This window comes from Acromyrmex echinatior, chromosome 11 (genome assembly GCF_024713525.1).
Source record: "Acromyrmex echinatior isolate Ae372 chromosome 11, ASM2471352v2, whole genome shotgun sequence".
Classification (NCBI taxonomy): Eukaryota; Metazoa; Arthropoda; class Insecta; order Hymenoptera; family Formicidae; genus Acromyrmex; species Acromyrmex echinatior.
Window position 1 is genome coordinate 1,512,443 of NC_141862.1, and position 15,253 is coordinate 1,527,695.

The window sequence follows — 15,253 nt, forward strand, 5'->3', positions numbered from 1 at the left end:
CGTCGAAGCGTATACTGCGACCGCGAAGATGGCACGAATCGAACATGTCGATCAACATAATGAACGTAAACGTTATCCGCGTAGAATGTAACGTGATCGCGGGCGCGTACAGCAACGGCAAAAGCGCGCACACGATACACGAATTTTCGCCGAGCGTGCCACCAGGATATAAGATATCTGAGAGGCCGACGCAGATTATTTACCTGCCGATCACGGTACGGAGCATTACGGAACGATACGCGTCGTCGACCAGAACGGACGATTGCTCGATTTTCGCGGAGAGGAGATCACCGTCAGATTGCACGTGCGACAGCGAACGTGAGATGCTCGTATTGAACGGAACGAAGCGCACGCAGAGAGATAACGCATTCTTTACAAGGCTGGTAACATCACCGCTCGATAACGCTCGCTCATCCAATTGCGTCAGCAAGAAGAAGCTCAGTGCGTCGAACGTTAAATTTTTACAATCTTTGGGATTCGTGGTGCGCAACTTTTAAGATGACTGATATCTTAAACATTAAAGACGAGCCGATCTTTGACGATCGCATTGTCAAGATTGAGACTCACACGTACAACCCGTTTGCTAATACAACATTCGGGTACAGCGACGAAATAAGAATGCCCATACAGCAAAAGCATCTGTACACACTGCCGTACGAAAACTTTCTATATGAGGGAAAACTGAATTGTACGCGCGTTTCTGCAAGGGCTACTACGGATACGAGTATCTCGAGCCGATTCTCACCTTTACAACTTTTTTACGTAATGGTCCATTCGTGATCATCGATTGCTCTCGACAGAACGAATCAATCAAGAGTGGCACCGTGGACGTGCGATTAGACTTTGAATGTAAAGAGGATGTACCTGCAAATACAACAGCCTATTGTCTTATCATACACGATCGCATGGTTCAGTATAATCCATTGACCAACGTTGTGCGCAAAATCACCTAAGTGCACCTCTAACACGAAAGATCTACGATACATCGCAATCGACCGCAATCGACTGCAGTCTTCTCGACAACATGCTCAACGTTCATGCCAACGTTCGTGGATCTGCAAGGATTCATCGTTAACAAGAAATTTATCGTGAAGGAAGTGGCGGTGCTGAAACAGGAGACCGTTCTCACGCATTACATTTTTACGAGTCCCGTGCCATGGAAATTTTTGACCGACAGGTCTTGCGCCTCCTGGTTGATTGCTTAGCACCATGGATTGCAATGGGAGGACGGGACGATCCCGTACAACGAGGCAAAACGTCTAATTACGATAGCTGTATTTGAAGATGATGCTGTCGTATATGTCAAGGGACGCGAGAAACGAATGTGGCTGTGGAACTTGCTTCTGGACGATGAGCGAGAACGCATGTACATTGAGACCTTGGATACAGTTTACGAAGACATGGAATCTTTATCTAATCTAGATGTTACTAATATTATACGATGTAATATTATAACATGTTAAGAATTGCGCGTTACAAAATGTATTGAAAATATATAACTGGCAAAAGAATTTTTTAAATAAAAATACGTTAACATATTTATTATGTATTTCTTTTCCCTTCCTTTATTATGTATAAACGTATGTATAAACGTATGTACAAACGTATGTATGTGCGTATAAAGGTATGTATAAACGTATGTATGTATGTATAAACATATGTATAAACGTATGTACGTATGTATAAACGTATGTATAAACGTATGTATAAACGTATGTATGTATGTACGTATGTATGTACGTATGTACGTATGTACGTATAAATTCGTGACAAAGAAAATACGTAGAAAAACTTAATAAAACGTGTCGCAACATGTTCGAAATTCTTGGAAAGAGGGAGAGGACCTGTCTTCTCTCATCGATTCCAGAAATATTATGTCACTATTTACGCGAATGCAATCAGTCTTGCGATACACGCTTGTACGAACGGTTGAAAAAATGTACTTCGCTAAAGAGAGCAGTGCATCGTACGATGTGAAGAAGGAATATAACATGTAAGTTTCAACGTTCTATACACAAAAGAAACGTTTTTTAACATTATGTATGTATAATACATAGTATGGAGCATCGTGCGGTGCGTTTACTGAGCAGACGTTACGATTTGAATACGGGCTACAAATTTTTGGAAATTGGAATCAACATTGGCCCACCGAGTTACGTGGAGATCGCCCTTGGAGATCATCGCGGACACGAACTATCGCTGTCTCTCGAAACGTGGAAGAGCCTCTACGAGCAGCGAGGAAATATTTACAAGCTGTTTCGAAACGAATACAAGGATAATTTTAGGAAATACAAAAAATTATATATATCTGATGGCGAACTTCCGAGTTCTTATGGACTGCCAAAAATTCATAAGGAAAGTCATCCTCTAAGATTGATAATTAGCTGCATTAACAGTGCTTTTTATCCACTGGCGACCTTCTTAAAAGAAATCGTAGACAATTGTAATAAAAACAATTTCAGTTACGTAAAAAATAATTTTGATTTAGTAAATAAACTTAATGGGAGGATAATCGATAAAAATTTTAGTATTATATCATTTGACGTGGTCTCCATGTACACGAACATTCCGACAGATTTAGTATTAAAAAGCATCGAACGTAGATGAAACTTGATTGAAAATAAGACTTCGATTCCTTTACATGAGTTTATTAAGGCAGTTATGATTATAATTAACTCTACATTTTTTAAATTTGATAAAAAAATATTTAAACAGATTTTTGGCATGCCAATGGGCATCTCCTTTATCCCCTATATTAGCGAACATATATTGAGTCATCTAAAAAATATTCGCAGTTTTTTGTTCAATTTTTGAATGAAATTTTTCTTTATTGAAAATCAATTTTAATCAAGTATATATTGGCCATTATTATCTATAACCTTTTGCCATTTTTCGGGTAATTTCATAATTCCATCCGTGTAGAACTTTTGTGGTTTATCGGCGAAAAACTTTTTCAAGTGATTTTCGGCAGCTCTTTTGTCGGCCAATGTTTTTCCATCAAGAGAGTTCTGCAGAGATCGAAACAAATGGTAGTCGAAACAGACGGTGCAAGGTCCGGGTTATACGTGGATGCATCAAAACTTCCCAACCAAGCTCCCTCAATTTTTGGCGCGTCATCAAAGATGTGTGTAGTCTGGCGTCATGATGGAAGACAACACCTTTTCTGTTAATCAATTCTGGTCGTTTTTCCTTAATTGCTTCCTGTAATCTATCCAGTTGTGAACAGTAGAGCTCTGAATTAATTGTTAGGCCATGTGGTAACACCTCATGATGGACGACTCCCTTCCAATCCCACCATACACACAGCATCACCTTATTTGCCATCAATCCAGGCTTTGAAGTCGTTTGTGGTGGTTCGCCGCGTTTATTCCATGATCTTTTACGAACAATATTCTTGTATTTCATCCATTTTTCATCGCCTGTGATGATTTGCTTCAGAAATGGGTCGATTTCGTTGCATTTTAGTAGTGTTTCGCTGATGGAAATTCGATCAATCAAATTTCTTTGCGTTAATTCATGTGGCACCCAAACATCGAGTTTCTTTGCGTAGCCAGCCTTTTTCAAATGATTCCAAACTGTCATATGGTTGATTCTTAGTGCATTGGCTATCTCCTAACAGCTCACATGCCTTGCTTGACCAGTTGTAAAATTTCATCGACTTTTTCAGTGACTGGCCGACCAGAGCGAGGTCGATCTTTGACATCAAAATTTCCAGAACGAACAAACCACTCCTGCGTCCTGCATTCACTTATAGCATCCGCGCCGTAAACTTCACAAATTTGTCTGCATGTTTGTGCTGCGTTTTTGCCTTTTTTGTAGTAAAAAAGCATCACATAGCGTATTTCTTCAGATATTTCACTCATTTTCAAACCAATATAACTTTTGACACGATTGATGAATCACCAAACTTTGTTTACAAAAAATGTAATCTTGTCGTCTTTCAGACGCGCGTTCGTTTGACACAATCGGATTAGTGTTGCCCGATATATTACCATCAACACCATCTAGTGACAAAAAACCGTGGATACTTTTTAGATGACCCAATAATAGTTCTACAAGACTTAGAATAAGAAATTATTACTGCGAATAATATTATCTCGTCTTTTTATTTTTGACATTTTTATGGATGACATTGTGTTAGCTGTACATAAAGAAAAGGTTGAAGGAGTTCTGAAATTATTTAACTCGTATCATGAAGGCTTAAATTTACGGTTGACTTTGGCGATGAAAACGGCATTAATTTTCTAGACGTTAAATTAATGATACAAGAAGGAAGTATTATCTTTGATATGTATAAAAAACCTATCAATTCTGGGAGATATTTAAATTATTTTTCGAATCATTCGTACATAAAAGGGGAGTAATTATTGGACAATTTAATAGAATTTTGCTTTTATCCCATCCTAAATTTCATGAAAAAAACATTTCTGACTTAATTCACACTCTTTTAAGTAATGGTTATCCTCTTAAATTCATATTTTCAACAATTAATAATAGAATAAAAACATTGGAAAATAGAACTAATCTAGATCAAAATCGCGAAGAAAATAATAATGAATATGTTAAGACTAAAATGTTAAAACTATATAACAGTTTTTTAATTATAAACATTTAAAATTAACAAATAATATCATTTAAAGTTCAAATGTGGTACAAATTCCAACGCGAACTTTAGGTAATAAGATTCTCTAATTAAGCTCTGTGTTCACGGTGTTAGAACTCGATCCGGATTATCGGATCAAGAAATATGTAGCCAATCAATTTGCTGTTTTTCCGTAAAAACATGTTAATTGGCTATTCATTCGTGGATCCAAGAACTTGGAGTTCTAGCACCAAGGTTCGTGAACACAAGGCTTAATGATCAAGAAAACGTATACAGCTTGGTAGTAATGAACGTAATCCACATAATCTGAAACTTTCTTCTATCAAACCTGCAATCATTACTTTTGAGCATTTGAACTTAATTCTAATTGGTCAAGATCATAGATTACTGCACTTGATATTGATACACTTTTCTTCTTACATCATAATTTAGATCATATATCTGATAATAAAAATATGATATGTTATTAGCTATTGTTATTAATTATTAGATATTGAAAGTATTACGATTTTATACTTAATTTTAATCTATTTTCCATAGGATTTACCTGGGAACATAAAAAAGATCGCTACGTTCTTCGATAAGACTTACAGCGATGAACAAATTGCCAAGTTAGAGGAGCACTTAAAAATAGAAAATTTTCGTAAAAATTCTATGGTGAATCAACCAAGTCCTGATACTGTGATACCATCGGAAGTATTTATTCGACAAGGAACAACGGATGGTTGGAAAAAAATGTTTACATCGGAAATTGAAGAAAGATTTAGCAAATGGATCGCTGATAATTTAAAAGATACGGATTTGTCTTTTCCAAGTTAGATTTGTTGCACAAACAATTACATAAGCAGTAATTATCATTTATGAATTTTTGGCTTAGTTACGTTAGAAATAAATAGGATTACTAATAAAATCATAACAAAAAATTGTAAAGCTGATTTTTATATTTTGAACATTCTTCTAACAAAGGAACCACATGTAGTGTGATAAATTCTGATATTAATGAAACTTTGTACATATTGTGTTACATAAAAAGGTAAATTTAGAAAATATTAGTCGCGGCGGAAACACGGTTTGAAAGGTAAAAATCATCTCTTGTAAGTAACGCGGATTTTAACTTCTTTCGTTGTATCTTAAAAATTATTCGATATATCAAAAAATGTTTTATACAAAACTTTTACAATAAAATTGTCTCTGTTCATCCACGTTAATAATATTTTTGAAAAATAAAAATAAGCTTTTTTAATTATTATAAAAAAATTGTTCATTAAAAATATTATTAACGTAAATGTATAGAAGTAATTTTATTGTATAGATGTAATTTTATTGTAAAACTTTTGTATAAAATATTTTTTTGATTTCGAATAGAGTTTGAATTTTCGAAATATAACGGAAAAAACGGAAAACGCTTTGCCACTTAAAGGGTGATTTCTTTAAACCGTTTTTCCAATGGACAATTTATAAATTTATCTTTTTTTATAATCTATATATATAAATGTATACAAAGTTTCATAAAAATCAAAAGTTATTACTTCGTGTGGTACCCTTGTAAGTGTTTTCGCATAAGTTTCACTTGTTGCTTCTGATATAAATTTTTTTTACAAAATATAGAAGCAGCATTCTTGCTCAATAATACAAAATTATGTGAAGAGTGATTATCTTATAAGAATATTAATGATATATTACACGATAATATTATAATAAAAATTATACAGGGTGTCTAGTAATTCTGTAAAAGAACGCTTGTGTGTAGGTAGAACAAACTGAATCGAAAAGTCCTGTACCATTTTGCAACTTGTTAACTTTCATGTATTATGCTCTATTATGTACAATATAAACTATATTAATATTATAAACTATATTAATATTTGTTAATATTAATAAAATAATATTTGTTAAACTAATATTAATAGTATAGGGTAATTCAAAATAAATGTCTTTAAAATATTCCTGGTTTAATTCTAAGACGATTTTATATTTGTGAAAATTTTGTTCAAAGCTTAGTTTTTAAATTATATAATAGTAAGAAATAGCGAATGGCGGAAAGGTATATATGTAATACTACAATGGCCATTCATCCAGAATCAGAACTCATATTCAAGACCATCATAAGTACAGTCTTAAGAAATTACGAATCAATCAAAGGACCGCATTAGCATCTTAAGACATTATTTATGACAGTCTTGAAATAAAAACGGATATGAATACCATTCTACATGACTAGTGAGCTATATGAATGCTACAAAAAAGAACATAGAAGGATAGAAGATGCTCAGTTATTGATCGTCTGAGAGAGATGTCATTCAATGTGCAGTGGCGTCATTAAAATAAACAAGTAAAGCTCTTCCAAAAGAAGTGGAGCATTTATTACGTAGTTTAGTTACGTATATTACAAATAACTCAAAAAGGTCTGCACTTTTAAAAGAATTTCAGCTATTTTGTGAAGAAGAAAAAAGTCATTTATTAAAACCTTCTACAACAAGATGGCTTTCACTTCAACATTGCGTAGTAAGAGTTTTGGAGCATTGGAACTCTCTGAATTTGTATTTTATTGATGCAGTACACACAGATGACTTAGGCTTCGCTAAAGATATATTAAAAAGGTTGAAATGTCCTATAATAAAGGCATACTTGTATTTTCTAAAGTACGTCTTAAATATTTTTAACGCGTTTAATGCATTGCTTCAGTCATCAAAAGTAGTAATTTCTATTTTACACGAAGAAAGTAATAAAATTATCAAAAATAAGTGTCAAAACTTTAAAATCAGACCTTCTTAGGTTACCTATCAAAGATATTGATAAATTTAATCTACGTAATTACTTGCCAAATGACAAGATTTTTATAGAACGTGAATGTCAAGAACAAATTAAATTATTTCAGGAAAAGTATTAGATCACAGAGTTTTACAATAATAATATCCTGCGTTTTTATATAATAGCTACGTCGGAATTAAAAAAGCGACTTCCTCATAGTGATCCACTCTTTACCGAGTTTGAATTATTGAAGCCCTCAATTGCATTATTGAGACAAATAGTACCTCTTATAACAAATGTAATAGAAGTATTTTCAGAATTAATAAAGCCGAGTTTAATCGAAGAAGAGTGGAGATATTTAGCCATTTTTTTTAACAGGATGATCGTGTTGAAGCTCTTTTTAAAATGAGATCATTAGATTAAAATGATCATTAGATGAGATGTGGCATACAATATCTCAAGTGCAAAATTATGAAGATAAATTTATCTTCGAAAACGTTGCAATGTTAGCTAAACTAGTTTTAAATATTTCACATGCAAATGTTGATGCAGAACGAATGTACTCATGGATGATAGATTTTATAACCAAAAAGCGAAATCTTTTCTCGCTAATAAATAGTATTATGGTTACAAAATCTTCCTTCCATGATGACACGATTTGCTGCAAAGATTTTAAAATTAGCGAGGAACATAGAAACCTACATAACCATAATACTCGCGTGGCGTAAAATCTCGGAAAACTGTTTTAAAGATAAATGCATAATATTATATAATATGTTTGTGTTGTCTTTGTTTGTATTATTTGCGATATCAATAGAATAAAGAATACATATATGTATTTATGTATGTACATATACAAATAGGATACAAGCATTCTAACCCATGGATACAGCAACCAGCAGATGGCTCCAGTGTCGCGCCGATGGGGAGGACGAAATCATAAATGCTGGGTTCGAAGGGGGAAGCGCGTCATCGGGGTCTGTGTTAGAGGGGGTTTGTTCCTTCTTTCTTTTACTCGTTGCGTTCTTTCTTTAAACTATTGTCCTCTCTTTCTCTCTCCTATCCATTGTAAGATGCATTTCTCTCTCTTTCACCCGTTGCAATCCTATACTTATTATTTGTGCTCTTTCTTCCTTCCGTTGCGCTCTCTTTTCTTTTTTTCTTTTGATTTTATTAAATAGATATGGTATTTACGATTTTTTAATAATATGACTCGATTATAAATAATTTTAATTTAGCAACTGATAATATGTTTAGTAATACAAGTGGCTAAGCCTATGAATGTTTGGTCGTATTTTGTAACAGAGGATATTCATACAAATCTCACGAGCGAAAACTCATGCTCAGATAACGCTTTCTAATGCTCGTAGCACAACTTATTTATTTCGCTCAATAACACGTATGACATTCGCCACTGCACTTTGAACAATTCAAGCGTCGGATTTGTCGCCGGATCTCCAATCAGATAATTGTTGTTGTGCGATTTTATCAATATCAACTCGTGACGAGCGTTGACGACCACGTATTTGTAATCCTCGCAAAAGCCCAACAGCATGTTGAGCGGTAACGCAAAAATTAAAGTGTCCTTCCTCTGTGTCGGATCTAGTGTTCCATCCAGCGTTCAGCGCAATCAAAGATTTGTCATACATCAGCGACACATAGTTCTTGATGATACTGATAATTCCGACTTCTGTTGCGATCAATCTCCACACCGTTGAGTTCGTATCGAATTTCATCAAACATGAACGCGACCTAATTATTTGCCAATACCGCGGTAGTACCTTGGATCTCTCTGTTCCTCGTCAGTTTTCCCTCAACATATAGAAAGTTTTTACATGGCATCATGTATAAATCCTGTTGCTATATGGATATTCTTATCTCGTCGCTATACCCAAATGTTGTATTAGCAAACGGATTGTATGTGTGAGTCTCAAACTTTACGATGCGATCGTCGAAGATCGGATCATTCTTGATGTTTAGGATATCAGTCATCTCGAAAGTTACGTATCATGAACCCCAAAGATTTAAAAAATATGATGATCTGTGATAGGTTGATATCGTCGAGATGCCATACTTGCATTTCAACAGAGGTTATCACTGCATACTCACCGTCATCGATGTATTGAGCAAGTAACAGTGGAATGAGTGGAAAAGGGCCAGATTGGTTTTTATTAAAAAGCCGGGTAAGTCAGACCTTTCCCCGTTCTCGTATAGGCCTATTTGCCTGTTAAGCGAGGCGGGGAAACTCTTTGAGAGAGTAGTGGTCCGTAGACTGCATGCCTTCCTGGATGCATCGGGAGGTGTCGCGAACGGCCAGTATGGCTTTCGCCAGTATCGCTCCACAATCGATGCGATCTGGAATTTAAGGGGGCGCGTCGACGAGGGTCTACGGGATGGAGGTGTAGTGGTGGCGGTATCGTTGGACATAGCCAACGCATTCAACTCCCTCCCGTGGCCAATCATTGGGAAGGCCTTGGAGGAAAAGGGTGTGCCGGGATATCTGAGATGCATCCTCGGCAGTTATCTGTCCGGTCGTGTTCTATCCTATGTCGATAGGAGGGATCGATTGATGCGTGCGCCTATTACATGCAGAGTTCTACAGGGTTCGGTGTTGGGACCAACGAATCCCTGTGGAACGTTGGATATGATTCTATTTTGAGGCTTCGACTGCCGATCGGATGTTCGGTTACATGTTATGCGGACCTTTTGGTGGCATGTGCTGATTCATTCGAGGAGGCGCGTGTGAAGGCTGAGGTGGGGGCTACCTTCGTGATCCGTTCTATAGAGCGCCTTGGGCTGAGGGTCTCCATTGCTAAAACTGAGGCTGCGGCTTTCTCAGCCAAGGGGGTGCCGGCGCTACTATTCGGGTTGGGGAGGTGGTTTCGATTGGGACTGCCGTGAAATACCTGGGTCTAACTCTGGATTCGCGGTGGACCTTCCGAGACCACTTCCGCCTCCTTCTGCCCAGGGCTTGGGGCATGGCGATGGCCCTGGCACGTCTTGCCGCCAACATTGGCGGCCCTGGCGAGCGGCGGCGGTGTTTGTATGCGACGGCAGTCATGTCAGTTGTTTTGTATGCCGCTCCGATCTGGGCGCAAACTGTGGCAGGTGATCGCAGGATCCTGAGGGATGTGCGTAGGCTGCAGCGGCAGCTCGCCCTCAGGATCATCCGTGGATATCGTACAATTTCCCACGAGTCTGTGGCTGTCCTCTCGGGGATGGTTCCATTTGACATAGTTGCAGATCGACTGAGAAGGTCATATCTTCGGCGGCGGGTGATTATAGTTAGGAACGAGGGTATTGCTCCTCGGGTGAGCTCAATATTGGCTGAGATGGAGCGTCGCCGCTCTGTTTCGAGGTGGCGTGAGCGTCTGTTTGACTGTGGCATTGCGAGCGTTGGTCGCGACGCTGCGAACGTTAGCTGCGGCGCTGCGAGCGCCAGTGGCGGCGCTGCATGCGTCCGTCGCGGCGCTGATACGGTCGTTCTTTCCGTTACTTCTTCCGTTCGTTCTCTCTGGTGTCATGGCGTGCCGGGTACAGACCTCTGCGTGTAAGTCTCTGCGATAGTCAGTAAGTTAGAACTCGGAAGTTGAGGTTCCGAATTACTTTGTGTATTCCGCGAGACCAATACCGATAACTGCTCATGTTTATGATAATTGTTAGCGTCGTCGGATAATTTCTTAGAGTGTATTTTCATAGTTCTAGTATTGTAATTCCGCGACACGATGCCGGTATCCGAGCCGTCTTACACGCGCAATCACGTCTCTGCTTTCTAATCTCTTTGTATTTAGTATTTAGTCAGTTAGATATTAAGTGTGTATTAAATCGCCTCATGGCATAAAAATCAGAAGCAGTGAGTAGCGCTCATTCTCAACCTAACGATTTCCCGCCAATTGTCCTTCGTCGTGGTTGGCAACCACCGGCGCCATATTGCGTAGCACGTGATCCAATAGCCACAAACTGGTGACTCCGACGTGATCGCGCGGCGTTTTTTGTTTTTGTTTGCGCGCGTGACCTCTTGTGTAACCTTACGCGCGCGTCTAAATAAACCGCCGACATGCCTGGTGGCTCAAGTGATTCCCCTGCGCGCAATCCGGACGGCGGCGTACCATCGCGTATTATCGAGATACCTGCGCTTTCGCGAGTCGGAATTAGGTCCATATCATTATGGAAAAAGAAGCCAGACCTCTGGTTCGTGCAAATGAAAGCTCAATTCCTCACCGCAGGCATAACTGTAGACGACACGAGGTATAATTATGTGATACAATGCCTCGACGACGACTCTTTGTCCGAAGTCAGTGATATCATACTCAATCCGCCCGCGATGGACAGATACGCCGTGCTCAAAGACAGGTTAATGAGAAGCTTTGCGGACAGCGCCGATAAAAAACTGCGCAAACTATTAAACGAGGTCGACCTAGGTGACCGTCGCCCGTCGCAATTGCTCCGCCGGATGCGGGGAAAATGGCGCATCGGAAGAGGTACTGAAATCCTTGTGGCTGCAGCGCCTGCCACAACAGGTACAGGCAATATTAGCGTCCAGCAAGCACGAGCTTGAGGAACTAGCGCAATTAGCGGACCGAATAACGGATGTGCTTGCCCCTAGCGCCATGGCCGTCGCAACGGTTGCGCTGACGAAAATTAATACTCGAGATTCGCAAATATCCGCGCTTACTGAACAGGTGAGGTAAATTGGTAGCTTATTTATCGCGCGACAGATCGCGGGCCTCGCGAAATTCTCGTCGCAGAAGCCGCTCTAAGTCCCAATCCACGAGCAAGCCGTGCTGGTATCATCAACGCTTCGGCGGCAGAGCAGTGAAATGCACACAACCATGCAGCTGGAAGCCGACGGCGTCAACAGAGCAGGAAAATCAGTAACCGGACTATCCCCGACGGCAGGAGGTTCGGCGGTGGTGAATCGCCGTTTGATGGTACGAGACCGCGTCACCAATTTCCTGATGAACACGGGCGCTGATGTCTCGATCATACCCGCCTCAAGGCGCGACCTCGCGCACTTAGGCAAGCAGGTGCTCTATGCAGCGAACGGAACGATCATCCCTACATATGGGCAGAAGTTACTACGGCTCGACTTAGGATTCCGCAGAGTTTTCCAATGGCCCTTCGTTATCGCCGAAGTGGACACGTTTATAATTGGCTCGGATTTTCTGGCGCGTTATAATTTGCTGCCTGACATCCGGCACAAGCGGCTAATTGATGGCGACACGTTCCTCATGGTCAACGCGCAGCTCGTTTGCAGAACCGTACCAAAGCTGACAGCCTTCGCCGACGACTGCCCTTTCAAAGAGATGCTAAAGGAGTTCCCCGAGAGATAACCCGAGCATCGGTTACGCACAAACAAGCCACACATGGGGTAGAACATGTCATCGAGACAACAGGTCCCCCGGTGTCAAGCAAAGCCAGACGACTCTGCCCAGAGAAATTTAAAGCAGCCAAGCAAGAGTTCGAATATATGATGCAACAGGGTTTATGCAGGCCTTCCAAGAGCCCTTGGGCCAGCCCACTGCACCTGGTTAAGAAGAAGAACAGCGACTGGCGTCCGTGCGGGGATTACCGCAAGCTCAACGAGGTAATCGTTCCGGACCGTTACTCAATTCCATTTCTTCAAGACAGCACATATTTCCTTCATAGTAAAACCGTATTTTCCACGATCGATCTAGTACGCGCATATCAGCAGATTCCAGTTCGCGAATCAAATATTCCGAAAACTGCTATCATCACACCATTCGGGCTTTTCGAATTTCCATACATGACCTTTGGACTTCGTAACGCAGCTCAAACTTTTCAACGATCATGGATCGGGTAACCGTGGGACTCGATTTCTGTTTTTACTTATATTCTAATCGCTTCGCAGGACGAAACTTAGCACAAAAAGCTTAGCACAATTTTTACAACCGATTTTTAAAGGATATCGCAAGCATACAGGCACCATTGCTAAAGGTAATTTCTGGGCGTAAACGCAACAACAATGCGAAAATCGAGTGGGCTTCTGAGCTCAAACAATCCTTTCAACGAGTCAAGGAACATCTCGCTCAAGCCACCTCGCTCGCATTTCCAGACAGCAATGCAACACTCTCGTTGCAAACAGACGCCTCAGACAAAGCAATCGGCGCGGTATTGCAACAGCACAGCAACGGATTTCTCAAACCATTCAGCTTCTTTTCAAGGAAACTCACGTCATGACACCAGAGAGAGTGAACGGAAGAAGTAACGGAAAGAACGACCGTATCAGCGCCGCGACGGACGCATGCAGCGCCGCAGCTAACGTTCGCAGCGCCGCGACCAACGCTCGCAGCGCCGCGACTAACGCTCGCAACGCCACATGACCAGCCTTCGGGGATGCCCTGGTGCTATTGTAAGGGGCGCCTTTGTGGAGGATTTGGGGATCTGGATGGGGAGGGCGCACGGTGCTCTCACCTACCGTATCACTCAGATTCTAACGGGGCATGGGGTCTTTGAATCCTACTTATACAAGATTCGACGGCGGGAATCCGATCTGTCTTTTCTGTCGACACGGCAGCGCACACTCTTCTCTTCTGTCTGGCTTGGGCGGAGCGAAGGAATGGGCTGCTGGAGATCGTGGGGGTTGATAGAACCTTCCGGGCAGTGGTAAGGGCCATCGTGCGTTCTCTCGAAGCGTGGTCTGTTTTTGCGGACTTCTGCGAGGTGGTATGCGGCGGAAGGAGGATGAGCGCGCTCGTGAGCGGGGATTAAATCCGCCAGGGAGTGCGCTGATCTCTCCTCCGTATATGCATAGCTCCGATGAAGAGCCGTAGTGGCTCTGCGCCGCTAGTGTATAGGTGTGCGTATGCGGGTGTACATATTTTTGTATATATTCCTGTATATATAGTTCTGTATATAGCTGTGTGTTGAGAGCGAGATGTGTATAAAATTATGTTAATTAATTAATGTCTTATGTTCACGTTGAAGTGAGTCGCTACTCACTTTTGTGTATTTTTGAGAGGCAGTATTATGCTGCAGAATAGTATTAGTGAACTCGTATGGCGGGAAAGAGCATACTAGCTCTAAAGATTGGGGGATACCCTGATGATATGCAAGAAAGCGGTTCCGGGATACCCTCCTTTTGTCTGTGCGGTAGTATGCAAAAGGGGGGAGTTTTTAGTCGGTAGGCGGCCGCTCCGGTGTATTCCTCGGGATCACGGGGCGGTTGAATCCGGCACATCCAGTGGTGCGGATCGCTGGATGTCTTCCCTCCCCGATGGGTGTCCCTTCGGGGTCCCCCTTGGCTAGCGAAGATTTTCTCCTCCCTCGTAAAACAAAAAAAAAAGTAACAGTGAAAGCGAGGCTGAAACTATCGCTGAGATAATTCAAAAGAGCAAGAGATGTTCAAAAACTCTACAGACTGATGTGCCTAATGAAAAGAATTTTACAACGCTGACGTGCAGGCTTTTGAAAAAACACATCAATCATTATTCAATGTACTCCATAATAAAGGCGAGCGATTCAATTGCGCATTAAAAAAATGATGTGGAATATTGGATATTTACACTTAACGGAAACTATAAGAATCAATACACTGTCGCAGACTTGTATCAAATTATAACACGCAAGCATCGAACAATCGATATGCGACCCGTCGAAGTTACTTCCGTGATCGCTGAAAAACTCTTGGTATACAGCATGGTATATAGCAACGTAAAGATCGCAAGTCCGGTGAAATTCAAAATAAGTAATTCAGTACGTGTGAGCAAATATAAAATCGTCTTCGAGAAAAGTTATACACCAAATTGGACCACCAAGTTGTTTAAAATGCAGCATACTGATCCTATAATCTATCTACTGGACGACTGTCGCGAAAAATCTATCTCTGGAGCGTTCTATGAACATGAATTACATCGCGCGGCTTATCCGAACGTGGAG

General features: G+C 40.5%; 2 protein-coding genes across 3 annotated transcripts in view; one reads left to right on the forward strand and one right to left on the reverse strand.

Moving 5' to 3' along the window:
* LOC105144973 (sulfotransferase 1C4) overlaps positions 1 to 6,859 on the forward strand; it is a 74,067-nt gene extending 67,208 nt beyond the window's left edge. For both annotated transcript variants that reach the window (XM_087411561.1, XM_087411562.1), the window contains exon 6: positions 5,144 to 6,859. In XM_087411561.1, coding sequence (XP_087267687.1) covers positions 5,144 to 5,422 — 279 coding nt within the window. In that variant the 3' untranslated portion in view covers positions 5,423 to 6,859. The remainder of the gene's footprint in view (positions 1 to 5,143) is intronic.
* Positions 1 to 15,253, reverse strand: part of LOC105152417 (uncharacterized) — a 274,163-nt gene that overhangs the window by 217,074 nt on the left and 41,836 nt on the right. The window lies entirely within an intron of this gene.